This window comes from Aptenodytes patagonicus, chromosome 5 (assembly GCF_965638725.1).
Source record: "Aptenodytes patagonicus chromosome 5, bAptPat1.pri.cur, whole genome shotgun sequence".
NCBI lineage: Eukaryota > Metazoa > Chordata > Aves > Sphenisciformes > Spheniscidae > Aptenodytes > Aptenodytes patagonicus.
Window position 1 is genome coordinate 59584940 of NC_134953.1, and position 14853 is coordinate 59599792.

The 14853-nt window shown below is 36.2% G+C and overlaps 1 protein-coding gene across 1 annotated transcript in view; it reads left to right on the forward strand.

Moving 5' to 3' along the window:
- Positions 1-14853, forward strand: part of ITGB3BP (integrin subunit beta 3 binding protein) — a 35191-nt gene that overhangs the window by 4683 nt on the left and 15655 nt on the right. Inside the window, exons 3-5 of the mRNA XM_076340017.1 lie at positions 3532-3670; positions 11192-11261; positions 14716-14794. Coding sequence (XP_076196132.1) covers positions 3532-3670; positions 11192-11261; positions 14716-14794 — 288 coding nt within the window. The remainder of the gene's footprint in view (positions 1-3531; positions 3671-11191; positions 11262-14715; positions 14795-14853) is intronic.

The window sequence follows — 14853 nt, forward strand, 5'->3', positions numbered from 1 at the left end:
TAATCTGGCATAATGAAACAATAAAATACTAACACTGCAGTACATTTCACCACAGTTATCACAATAAAAATAAAATTGTACTGTTGCTATTATTTTTTGTAAATGCAGCTATAGTGTACTCCCAGTACCAGCATGTCATGACATATGTCAGTTTATTATCTGCTCCTACCAACAGTGGGTGTTGCTGCAGACATCAATACAGAGGAGCTTATGAGGATGGCAGTGTTTAAAGGAAGGAAAATTTTGGAAAAGTATAGAGAGAGAAATAGCTGGTCGGCAAATGAGCTCCCAATAAATTTCCACGTCTGTGTCATTTTAAAGAGATGTTTATATGCAGCACATATTTGGAGGTCTCACTGGTATTTAGCAAGATACAAATTTGCAATTTTAAAAATTTTCTAGATACTTTTTTTTTTTAGTTTAAACAAAGGTGGCAAAATACCGCAGTGGCACTAAAAAAAATCATTAGCAATTTAATTAGCAGCTTAGTGTACCATTACCCAACTTGTTCTGCTCAGAATGCAGCTGTGACTGTAATTTTGCATCTGTTTCTTGGGCTGTAGTAACATTTTTGTAGATGAGTGGTCCAGCTGAAATTACATGGAATTCTTTCTCTGCCTTAAAGCTATTCCTTCCCTGCCCCCTCCCCATAAGATAAAAAGAAAGAGTTACTTGATGGTTAACTGCATTCAGGTTCTTGTGCAGCAAAAAGCGTAACAAAAGCTCATCTGAATGATAAAAACTTTTATTGGAATCTCAGTAATGTAGGTTTACACTATGATTTTTAGTTCATACAATGCCTCTAACAGATGCATGTTGAACATTTAAAGTGTACCATAATTAAATAACATTATAGAAGGTAGGAAGGAATGTAAGGTAGTAAACACACACAGTTTGTGCGAAGTACCTGTTTCAGGTCTGCTGCATCCATTGCTGTTTCTACAATTTCTTTCCTGTTATTCAGGAGGACCTCATTCCACCTGCTGGTCAGACTACCCAAAGCATGCCTGAACTAACCAGATCAGAAATGTGTATTTTTAGATTTTGTAACGTTAATATGGTATCATAACTGGACTAAGACTCTTCTTCCTGGAAGAGAAATTCTTACTGCCAAATAAACACTGTCCTTCTAAGTACTACAGTAACTTTTTCCAGGTAGCTGCTCAAAGGAGTCTTAGTTCATATCCAGAAATACAGTGGCTGAGGTGACTGCTGTTCAAGCAGGAAAAAAAAATCCTGAAAGTGTAAGCAGATTGGAGATCCTCCCTGTTACAAAAGAGATTTGATGACATTTAAATGCCTAAAGTGGCATTGATACTTTACTGTTATTAATATTTCATTTAAAGATGATTTGAAACATTTCTTCAGCCTGTTTGAACGTGGCAAAATATTAGTGACAACAGACTGAAGATTTCCATCAGGTATTGTTTAAGTACTGGAAGACTGCAAAAAGAGTATTAACGGCTGATGCAAAATTATTTAGGGTATTCAAGACTAAAACAAGACAGAGTCATTTCCAGGAGCTATAAGAAAGCTAGGTAAGTGGGCAGCAAATGAAATCTTTTGAAATACGGTGTAAGTCATATTACTGATGACCAATACTAACACTGTTAGGTTCTAAATTAAGGGTAACCACTCAGGGCAGAGTAGAAGAAAAACATCAAAACTGCAGCTTTGTGTAAAAGTACAGTAAGATATATCAGAAATAGAATAGCAAGCAGCACTGGAAGTGTAATGCCATTGCATAAATCAGTATTTTGTCTTCACCTGAATTAGAATTGAATGTACTGTCACTCTGTTTTAAAGTATAATTGCAGAAATGATACTTTGAACCTGTATCATTCTGTGAAAGACAATGAGTGTGAACGTAGGCTATGGTACAAGTGGCACAAGAAATGCCTTCAAATGAAGGAGATTAAAAGATCAGGATGTTTTAATGGGAGTTCAGTAGTGAAGAGCAGGAAAGGGGTATAAGAATATGCTGTATTCTTTTTGGAAGGGATATTGAACATTCTTTATACTTTTATATAATCAAGAGGAATTTAATAATATCGCAGTGTAATTTTGGTGAAGTCAAGAACGTAGTAGAAGCTGTAATGAAAACACTTATTCTTACAGATAACAAGAGTATGCATATCCATGTAGGTGTGAAAAATAGGAGTATTGTGCTTCAGGACATTTAAATCAGCTGCTGAATGTCTCGAATTGAGAAGAAAACTTCTGAGGGTTACATAATTGTCCATTATACTTCTAGGTACAACTTATATTCCTAGTTTTGTATTTATTGCCTCTGTAAATGTATACTTTTTAGAAGCAGTTTCCTTATAACACCTCAACAATTTAAGATTAGTTATGTAAATGTTAATGTTTTCTATCATTAATTTACTCAGTAATGAAATGTAGCCTTTTCACAGGTCCTGGATTCCTGCTGGATTGTAGAGGCTTTAAGTCACCTTTATATATGTAGCTTTGTGATCTGATATGATTTACATCCCGATATGACTTGTGGCTTTCACACGTTACCTGGTGAACCTGATTATTGGTCTTAAAAATACTGCTTTTGCCACCTGTACACCCCTTTTGAAATCTAAAATTGCTGTAGTTAAATTTTCCAGGGGATATTTGTGAAACCTTAAACCTATGAGGTTCAGGCCTTCTCAGAGTTCTGTGGGATTTGCTTTGATGGTACTATGTTTCCAAAAGGGGAAAAAAAAAATCATGAAACTGTAGGAAAAAGTGTGTTTCACTGCATTTAGACAGCCCTTCTTTAAGCCCTTGAGAAAATTTTGAAAGGGACTGGAAAAAGTGGTTTTGCCCAGAATGTCCCTTTATTCTTTGCATGACAGATGTTGATACAGTGAAGTCATTAGACATACGCCAGAGACAAAATTTTGGGTTTAAGGGACTCACTTGGAATTTTTTTAATTAACACTTGTTTAGAAAATCATTAGAAATAACTATCTTTTGATAGAATTAAAATCTAAAAATACTTGCTTATAGTTCATGTGTCTTAAATACTATAGGAAAAATAATACCAGTTTTTGACTGCTTTTGAAAAGAAAACAAACAAACAAACAAAAAATCCCAAGTATTCATGCCAGAATAACTAAGTGTCTGGAAACCACATACTTTTTGTTTATGAAAACTGGGAGGCTAGTGTTTGAAGGGCTTTTTGGTTTTTTTGAGTGAAACTAATGTTAATGAGGAGGGGGAGCGATAGAGAGGCTTGGTGGACACCTAGCAGCCAGCGAAGGTCAACTCACCACAACATACAACATGGGCTTTCCATAAATGGGATTACATAAAGTTAGGAATTACTTAGAAAAATTTGTTACCAGATAGTAAATGTTCAGAGAGGCTTTGTTCGGTTTGGGGTGCAATATGTAACTACTGACAGGAAAGGTAGAGGCCAGAATGTATTTAGTTTGCAGAAGGGAAGTTTACAACTGTTGTAGGTTTAGGTGGACATAGGGTACTTCTTTATCTTTAGCCAATATTCATCTAGATTCTTTGTCTTTTGCTACATTTTAGCCATCTGATGCAACACCTTTGAAGACCAAAAAGAGAAATCTAAACTCTTACTCACCAACAACAGGAACACGCCAAATGAGTCCATTTTCATCTCCCACGAGTCATAATGTACAAAATCTCAGAAATCGCCCATCAAATGGTTAGTTGAACATTCTGTCTTTCTTACTGCAACATTTTTCTGGTTATTGGCTTGAGTAACTTATGTCTCATGTGATATGTTTGATTTCTTTTCCTCTTAAAAAATTTTAATCTCTTTTGGAAAAGCTGATGTTGATTTTAAAGCTTGAATCTTTTCAGTATAAATCTTGGGGGTGTTTATGAAACAATTTGTTTATGAAACAAGTTTTGCTTTCTGTTGATCAATATTAAAAATATTTGACTTTGGCTCAGCAAAAAAAACCTGCACTGGCATTTTTGTCAATAATTCCATTAATTCCACTCATTAGGCCTGTTCATGCTAGCAATGTCCTTTGTTTGCTTTCTTTCTAAGTCCCAGCTTTCATCGGCAGAACTGGTATGTGCTACTGACAGTGACTTTGTTCTTCTTTGGATTATGGATGATCAGAGGGCTGGAGCACCTCTCCTATGAAGACAGGCTGAGAGAGTTGGGGTTGTTCAGCCTGGAGAATAGAGGGCTCCGGGGAGACCTTATAGCAGCCTTCCAGTACCTGAAGGGGGCCTGCAAGAAAGCTGGAGAGGGACTGTTTACCAGGACCTGTAGTGATAGGACAAGGGGTAATGGCTTTAAACTGAAAAGAGGGTGGATTTAGATTAGATATAAGGAAGAAATTCTTCACTATGAGGCACTGGAACAGGTTGCCCAGGGAAGCTGTGGATGCCCCATCCCCGGAAGCGTTCAAGGCCAGGTTGGATGGGGCTTTGAGCAACCTGGTCTAGTGGAAGGTGTCCCTGCCCATGGCAGGGGGGTTGGAACTAGATGATCTTTAAGGTCCCTTCCAACCCAAACCATTCTATGATTCTATGATACAGGGAGATGTTCTGAGGTTGCTGTGTGCTACTTCAGATTATTGCAAGGAAGTCCTGGTTTACTCTTTTGCAAGGCAGTGCAATCCATTGTTTATAATACACAGCTGAGGTCTGGACTCTCTTGTGGTCAGGCGAGCTGGAAAGAAAAGATGGGTGCAGTTGATGCATGTTTAATTTTGTGGCCTTTTGAGAACTATGTTGAGATTTGCAATGCAAGTCCTGGTTTATGTACTTCCAGGTTTCCGGTGGAGGGACAGGCTTCGCTGTTCTTGCCAGTAAAATAAATGCTTGCATGCATGCATACATACATATAGCATTTCTCAGCTCTGAGTCTTTCTCTATGAAGGAATATCCCTTTGGCCAGTTTAGGTCAGCTGTCCTGGCTATACGCCCTCCCAGCTTCTTGTGCACCTCCTTGCTAGCAGAGTATGGGAAGCTGGAAAGTCCTTGACTTAGTATAAACACTGCTTAGCAACAACTAAAACATCAGTGTGTTATCAACATTATTCTCATCCTGAATTCAGAACACAGCACTATACCAGCTACTAGGAAGAAAATTAACTCTACCCCAGCCGAAACCAGGACATCATCTTTCCCATATAGAGCCCAAGAGCTTTTATTTCCTTGCAGTACAACTCCTAGAAAAATGGTTGAGTCTGGATTTGAAGACTTCAAATTATTTTAAAAATAATAATAATAAAAATCCATCACTTCCCATGTTAGCAAGTTCCTTGTTCAATTACCTTTGCTATTAAAAAAAAAAAAGAATTCTCCTGTCTGATTTTGAATTTGTCTGGCTTTAATTTTCAGCCATCAGTTCTTGTTATGCCCTTTTGTTGGGTTAAAGAGCTTTTTATGCCCCATATATTTTGGAATTTATGTGCAGTAATTGAGGCCTCACTAACATTCATGAATTATGATGAGTAGAAATATTCTGAGCAGGATAGAATAACCACTGTTTGAAATTTATCTAGATGTCTGCAGATTTTTGCACTAGCTATTGCACCATATGCTCTCATGATGGATGTGCAAAAGTGGATTTTTCCTCCAGGAAAAAAGGGATTTTTTTGTTTTAAAGGAATGTGATCATGAAATTTTGGGGTTCTGTCAAAACTGGCTGAAGTAAAAATGAAAATTACTGGAAGCCTTCAAGCTGAAAATACTACAATCTGTGAGCATTATATCCCTTTTCCTTATTAAAAATATCAGAGTACTTGAGGAAGCATCGGGTGTTTTGGTGGCAGTATAGCTATGCATTGTTATAGGCCTGTGTGCAGGGGTTTTGTTTTGGTTTTTATTTTCCTAATTAGTAGTCATGCTAGGAAACTAAACAGAAGCAGCTATATCCTAATTCTTTATTGTGCTGCCAGTCCTCATTGTGATCTGGCTTTGTGTCCTCGTTACCTGTTTGTCAAACAGTTTTTAATACAGTCAAGTTTTTCATGAGCACTCCCTGCCAGTTGGAAGATTCACAACTTTCCTACCAAGTTCTCTGCTGATTCCAGTTCTCCCCAGAATAGCTGTTCTTCTCCGCCAGTGCAATGCTTTTGAATTGGGCATTTGTCCCTGGAACTAGTACAAAAATGACTGTTTCAACCATTGACGTTCCAAGAAGCCTTTGGAGGAAGAATTATACTAATTTTTCCTCATTCTTTCAGTGAGTGTCCCAACTATTTGTGCAAACCTGGTATCTTGAAAGGACCTGTGTTTTAGAACACCCTTGCCTTCACAAAATTTAAGATATGTGCAGTTGATGTGTGTTTAATTTTGTGGCCTTTTGAGAACTACGTTGAGATTTGCAATGAAAGGCCTCATTTATGTACTTCCTGGTTTGGGATGGATGGAGTAAGCTTCTGTCTACCAGAAAGTAAGGATCTTTGCCACTGTGCCTACCCTGTCTTGTGAACAATTCCTCCTCTCAAAACTAATGGCTTTTTCTTGATTCCTAAAAAGATGATTATTTGGCATGGTGGGTATCTCCACACTCCCACTTAGTTCACATCCAGAAATCTTAAGTGACATTTTGTCAGGCCTTTAAAGTATAGACCCCTGCATTCTTAAAAGACTATAAACAGTTTCTCTTTGGGATTATTTTCCTCTTCAACTAAGTTGCTTAAGGCATTGTCTTAAGTATTCCCACAGATATCCCTGGTTATGTTGAATTTTCTCCTTGGAGTTTAAACCAAGTTAGATAGCAATCTAACCCCACTGTTTTCCAACTTTCTTCTTACTGTGAAAAGTAACTCTTCCAGTGAACAGCATTCTGACTTACTTTGTTAGGGAACTTATGTCTTTGACATGTGAATTTATCTACTGTATTTTTCTACAGAGAGAAAGGTATTTTCAAAGTATTCCCAGGTCAGATTTCTGTGGTAGTCTCTGCTTTCATCAGTAAGAAGGAGATTCTGTGTTTGCATGTATTAACTCCTATACCGGTCTCAGGATTTGATGGTACTTCCTGGATGAAATGAAGAGCCTATGTGTCTTTTTTTTTTTTTTTTTTATCTCGTGGTAAATATGAATCTCTTCATCCTGTACGAAGAAACCTTTCAATGAGAAGAGTTGCCAATAGGTGTTCTCCGACAGATCAGAGATATGGCTGTTGTTAGTGCAATCAATTGGTGTGCCTGTACTGGCATCTGTCATGTCATGGAAAGGTCAGCTCATACCATACTTCAATTAATTGTTTTGTCATGATGTGGCATCCTATATTCTCACCCAGAATGGAGCAATAAGTATTCAGATTCAAGAAAAGTGACTGCATGTTATACATAGCCGCTGACAATTGCTGAATTAAGATTGCCTGTATCCTGAGGGAAGAATCAGATTAGAACAATCTATATCCCCACTGCCTACAGTCTGAGGCACTGGGAGCAGTAAGCTTTCTGTTAGTGTTGCCACATCACAAAAGCAGTTCTGAAAAAAAACTTCTACTTTTTTATGTATAAATGCAGATTTTAATTTTGTGGCTGTCTGCAGAATATGAAACTATACCTCAGCCTGGCTGGATATCCACCTGCACTTTAACACTTACCTTTGCAAAAAGCTTTTAAAATTTTATATAATGATAGCAGTCAGATACAGAATTAAAAATGCTATGGCTCTTTAGATATGTTTTCTTGAATATCCCTACATGTTTGTAATTACCTGCTTTAATGACCTCTTTCCTTTAGTTTTAGTCGATGCCTTTTGGTGACGCAACACATGATAATACACAAACGTTTAAATCTACTACAAGTTTTAAAACTTTTTTCCAGCATCTCTGCATTTCATTATATTAATAATAATATTCATTATTATATTATTATTTTATAATAAATTTTATAATTATTATATTAATAATTATATTCATTATTATTAAGGCATTACATGCCTTATCTCTTAGGTGAAAGAAAAAAGGGGGCAACGTGTCTTGTATTACAATGCCTGTATATTAGGATGTCGATGGGAAAGGTGAACATGTACTGTATTTCCATACTGATATTAAGTATGGACGTAGGGGAACATTCTTTTTGCCTATAAAAAGACTGATCACATGATCATAGCTGACATTTAGATGGAGAATTATTCAGTAACGTAGTACTAGCCATCTTTTTTTTCCTGTGTTCATATAGCTACAAGGTGGTGGTATATAAGACTTCCTCTTATACCACAGGTTTCAGGTTTTCCTTTTAAACCCACAATTTCTTTTCTCCTTCTGAAAAGACATTTATTTTAAGTGTTACAGTGTTTTAATAGATTACGCATATCACCTGTAAGTGAGGTATTAGAGTATAATCTACATTCTATTCTTCTGTGACCAATATGTAAGAAAACAACAGAATGAAAATTATGACAAAATTAATGCCAGTAGCTATGAAAACTTATTTTGCATTGTGCAAAGTACACAAAGTTGCATGCATCTATTTCACTGAGACAGGTGGAAATTACTTGTCTTATGAACATGACTTTCTTTTGAATAGAAGGGTGAAGGAGTGCCTCAAAAAAGACTAAATACCTACAGAATGCTAAGATTGTTCAAAAGTAACATTTATTTTAGAAGACATGAACCAACCCAATTATAAGATAGTGTGTCTTTATGATATTGGCCAATGTATGTCCTATTGGGCTGCCTGATAATTCATATATTGCCTAACTACCCAAAATCTCACAACCCATTTATGACATAAATTTGTAAAATAACAGAATACTAAATCGTCACTAATTTCTCATCATTGTTGGCTAACATATTTTTAAGATTTATTTTAAATCGATTTATTTTTATTCAAATCAATCCAGGGTCTTGCCATTCTATAGTACTGGTCTAGAAGTAATATCTGTTTGATAATTGATGACTGATTTAAGTGCAAGTTCTACGAGTACTTAGATTTAAAATGAAATCTTTTGGGGTCTTAACCTTTAGCTACTGTAGTGGAACACCTTAAACTTTTATACCACCTTGTCATTCTGAGGTATTTCTAAATGTTTTACAAAATATTAAAATTAAAAGTTAATTTATCCTTGAGTGCTGATACTTGTATGTAATTTAGATCTAGCAAGAAGAAATCAAAGTGTTTCATGCTTAGTGTGGTCTCTCTTTTTTAGTCTGATGTCAGAAAGGAGATGTATTACAGTGAAATGTGAAAAGCATCTCATTCCAGAGGGTCTGTTCTAGGATCAATGCATTTGTTAAGGCCACGGTAAAGACCTGTTGTAGTTCCCTCCAAATCTTTCACTTAAAGGTGAATTTCACCTTACAATAACAGCTGTTCAATATGAAGCATTTATAAGAACGTGTATGCATCTGTTGGTGGGACAGTAGATAAGAACTAATTTAAAACACCTTGTGAACTTTCTTGGCACCAGAAAAAAAAGATCTTTCTTGGGTTTTGGATAGATGAGTCTGATTGGCTACAAGTACAGTGAACTCTAAAGCTGAATTACTGGTATGCAATTCTAAGTCACTAATTGTCAAATGCACTAATGATCTCATTGTTCAAGGGGAAAACTGTTTTCAGAAAAAAAGAATGAATGCATGATTATGCCTCTCCCCCTTTGTATGTATGCATACACCTCCACCATTTTGTCTTTAATGAGTATCAGATCCAAAAGAAATCCATTGCATAGGAGAATAGAACTGTGTCCAAAAAAGGGAGCTTTTACATTGCAGTAGAAAATGAGAGACTGAGTGTGTGACTGATACTGTGGGGGGGGAAATTCTTAAGACGGAAGTTACAAAAACTCCACATTATATGATGTCTTCAACTTCAGCCATAACTAAACAGAAATCATTTCTGCTATTCAGATGTGACCTCTTTATTGCTGGAACCTAGACAGATATAACACTTAAAGTGTTGAAAGGTGACCATATAGGTTGTGTGGAGCACAATACCATGAATAGTTATGGCTTCACTATTTTCAGTAGTTTCACCAAAGGCTACTGTATTGTGGGATCCTATCAAATGTGACAGTATATACTATTTTTTGAGTATTAGTTAGGAGGGATGCAGTACTTTTTTCTGCTAGTACATCACCCTCCTGATATGGTAATTGGAGGCAAGCAGAATCGACCAGCTAATGACTTTAAAAACAATAGTAATTGATACACGAGATAAAATTTGAATCTGTTTTTGTTCTAATATGATTTCTGTCTGAATTGTATAGGTTGTGATAAGTTGTGTAAATAGATGGGAATTCAGAAAGTCTTTTGTGATCAGCGGTTTATTGTTATACATACTGATACACATAATGAGGCCTTTGTAAGTTGTTGAACAATCTCAAGTAGATAGCAGCCAGTGAGCCAAAGATGTTATTTTAGTGCAGCACTAACTTTCTTAATCTAATCAGCATCACTGAAAACATCCCCCTGTCCACCTGCTTTGGGAGAGCAGTCTGTGTTAGGCGCTTATCTTGGAATCTGGTCATTTAAGAATGCACAACCTACAGTGACAGAAAGGCAGTCCACCAGTTTACCAACACCACATGTGAGCCTAGGTTTTAGTAACAAATCCATGGGACTGGACTTCTGTGGTTATATCCTATTCCTGTTTCCTCACAGAAACATGCATCTGCCCAAAATATCAGTGCACTGAAATGTAGAAATATGACTCACCATGCAGAATAATGGCAACTGGCATATGATTTATCATGCCCCATCATATGACGAGCTAGAATATTATATTGTCAATATAGCATGTCAGAGCCTTTGGAAGTAATTTGCAGTATCTCTTTGTAGTTGTTTACAAGATGGAGTTGGGGGCCAGGCACTTTTTATTAAAGGAAAATGGAGGTTTAATTGCTCAGTCATTACAGTATTTTAATGATAATGCTCTGTGCTAATATGCTGTATTTAAGCAGTTAATAGGATAAAAAGCTTCTGAGTAGAACGCAGTAACTATGTGTCAGAATTATACTAACTTCCAGTTATTAATACTATAATTCCAAGGTTTCCACAAATATAAATATGATGTGAATTGGTGAGAGGTCAAATTACAAAAGAGTAAATTATAGTGAACTTAGTGTGTTTCATTACAAGAGAATCTGTCCTGCTTTGTAAGTGAGCTTTGGTTTTTTTCTCTTCCTAAAAGATCATTGAACAGTCAGGGTTCATACTAACACCTTTTTCATGTGCTTCAAATACCCAATATCTTATTTTCATCTTTATTGTTTCTTTTCTTTCTTGTGACCCCCCTAGGAGGTGGAACTGAGCAGAATGATTCAGAAAGATTATCCAGAAGAGGGCAGCCTCAAACAGAGGAGGATGCGTAAGTGTATTAAATGCGTTGTGGGTGCAGTGTCGTTATTCTTACTTACAAAAGATTAATATTTCATACAGAATTAAATTAATAGCGATTATTTTTTTAATACTTGTAATTCCACAGGATTGGATATTCAAAGGCACTGAATGGCAGGCTTATAGTTACAGGTACAGATTAATGCAGGGTTTGCAATACAACTGTCCAGCCGGTTCTGTCTTTCACTGGTAGTGTGGGGCATATGACACTGCCAATTACAGGAGTCACACTCATAGTACTACACAATGAGGTATCGTAACTAAACTACTGAAAGGAAGGTATGTTTTGCCTTTCCAGACTCTTCTGAAAGTGTACATTCCCTTACCTTATTTTTGGAAGCATTAACTGCCAAAGATACAGGGCCAGTAATGCAGGACACTTTCATTAAAAACTAGCCACAGATGGTCATGGTGAAACTTCATGTTTGCTTTGCAAAATCTTTTAAAATTCTTGCCTTTTCTGCCACAATCTTATTTTAAGCTATAAGCTTCCTGACACTAATGGGCTTTGGGCAGACCACAGTTAGTAAAGCACTTAAATATTTCAGGTGAAGTGTGATAAACTGCTTTCCTAAACTTGATAGATGTAGGGAAGGAGAAGTGATAAAATGTGTTAGAAGTAAGACTGCTAGTGTCTCATGTTGTTAGTATTGCTTGACCTTTTCTGTTACTAAAAACATATTTAATTGTTTATAATGTTGCCAAATCTCGGCTGAAAAAGTCAACTGAAATTTTCTGTGCCAGCAGTGAGGTGTCAGGCTAAATGTGTTATGTATTTCAGCCAAAACAAACACATCCATCCCTAGAAGTTAGACAAAGGAAATACTTGTTTCATCTATGATAGAACTTGGTGAAAAAGTAGAAAGCTGTGAATCTCTGTAAGTTGGATTGTATCAGGGATGCCTTTCATCTTTATGGGAAGTCACCCAATTCAGAAATCCTGGAAGTTATGAGGTTTTTTAATATGGAAGTTGTATATGCTCAGTAAAACTACTTTGAGTTTAAGCTTTAGTCCAGCTACAAATCTGAAAGTTTCTTTCCTCAATGAGCATGTTCATACTTCTTAATGCTAATACAATATTATCCTAGATAGACCCCCATCCATTTCCATCCTTTTTACTCAACTGAAATCACATTCACCAGAGACTCTTGTGATCTCTTATTAGCAAAATTTTTTAAAAAAGTCTTTATTCTCCTCCTTCTTCAACACTGTCTACATTTTTGTTCTTGAAATCTTATTATCCTGTTGTGTTGTCCTACGTTTTTAGTTGATGCTTCATCTTGTCCTTTGGTGGAATCTTGACATCAATCTTTGACATCTGTCTGGGAAAGTCTAATTCACAGCTCAGCATCAACATGGCTATACCACATCTCTTCTTCTCTACTCTACGACATTATATATTTTTTTATCATTCTGTGTAATGTGATTGTCCTGTATTTCATTCAGGCCCGGTGCCTGTGCATCCAATTCAAATTGCTATGTAAATTCTCCTGTCTGTAGGTCAGGCACACTTTCTCTCCAAAATCTGAGGTGCATTTCCTATTACCCCAGTTTGTCACTAAGAGCTCACCTGTCAGTGTAATGCAAACCTCCGTTGCCTACATATTCCTTTGTTGACCAGCTTCTTTGTACTTTTCTTGTGTTCCTACTTCAGACAACAGGTCATACTCTAAGTCCTGTTGAGATTGAAGGCAGAGCGCAACTGCTGTGCTGCAGCTTGTGTTATTGGAAGAAGTATCACCATGCTAGTGCAGTATTCATGCAAGCTAGTTAACCAACATTAAAGAGTTGGGGTTTTGAACTTGAGTGGGTTTCTTTCATCATATGCTTAAGTAGACATTGATTTTGTTATTCTGCTTCTGTATTATGTTGTATGTATTAAATATTTGTATCACAGTTCTTCCTGGTGTCCCAGATTAAAATTCCCTTGGGGCTAGATATTTTATGCATGCGTTTCTTTTTCACTAACAAATAATATTTGTGACATTTATTCAACTAAATATTATGTTTCTTATGTTTTAAGTTGTAGCTCTTCCTTTTGATTATTGCACTTGAACTCTCAATGTGTGTGTTGGGTTTTTTTCTTGTAATGGCTACTTTCCCTCACCATTAGCTTGAAATTTCTTCGTTGTAGGACAGTAAGTATCTTCTAAGTGAGGGAGCTTGACAAATAGTAGAATTGTTTGAATGGCATGTTAGATAGTAAAAAATACAATCTTACAGTTATATCAGTGGAAAGCTGTAAACTGATTAATTGGAGGTTTTTTGTGGTTCAGTAAATCCCTTGGTCAACACCTATAGACTCGTTTCTTAGTGATAGTAACCTTGAAATGCAGAACAATTTGAGTAATCATAGTCTTCATTGACATGTAAATGTTTGCGTTCAATAATTCAGTATATTTTTAAAAAATTGCAAGATTTGCAGAAGACTAGCAGTTAGTGACACGCCAGTAAAACACATTTATAAACTAACACCTACACAGTGATATTTACGTGAACTTCCATACACTTTATTTTTACAGGTGGAAAATATACTGTACAATACACTGACTTTAGCATTTTCTTTTCTGCATAGCCTTCTGTTCCCATGTTGAAATACAATAGTGATAAGTTTTTCTCATACTGTAGTTCTGTTTCTAAATTTGGGGTTTCTTATAAGGGTGATCCTCCCTTCTGTGGGAGGAAGCAGTAAATGGATTATTTCTCTGTTGTCTCCATTTGATTTGCATGTTTAAATGGTTCAAAGAGAAAATAGCCTAAACATTAATTGCAGGAATTTTTTCAATACATATTCAGTGCAAATCCTTAATCATGCATTAAAGTCCGCCATTTAGATCTAATCTGATTGTATATTATTTTAATTTTTACTGCAAAACCCATTAAACTCTGAAAACTGACCATCTTTACACTGGTAGTAAAATATATTTGTGGCTTAAAAGGGGAGATAGTACAACAAAGCTGAACAAATAACATCATGCGATGTTGTCCCTGTTGGGCTCAGTTTTAACTTCTCATGTTTCCTATGGCTACAAGCAGTGTCGTACGGTCTTGCAGTCCATGGGTTTGGGGAGCTCGTCCTCTTGATTAAATTCCTGCTCTGAGGAATAAATGAGTTGAATTCCTGTTTTTACCATTGTCTTCCTGCATGATCATAAGAAAATTCTCTAATATTGCTGAACCTGAGTTCCTATCCTTACAATTAGGAGATACATATTTTTGGCAGCTCACATATAAATCCTAACCAAAGGCAAGTTATATTTGGTGTTATATGACACAATCAGATTGCGTAGCCCATCTATTCACAGCTTATTTAGATCCATCCTGATTACAATGTGAAGAAACTGTGGGAAACATTGTAAACACTGATTTTCAGCAAGTGGTGATGTGGCTAATTGAAATTATTTTATTTTAACTTTTTATGCAGGTTCATGGAATTGCAGTCCAAAGTGAAAAGTTCATTGGTTAGAATTGTGAAAATAAGAGCAAATCTGACAAGTCTACAGGTCTGATTTACACTGATTATTTTATCTACTTTTAATATAGGATTTGAAATAAAAATGAA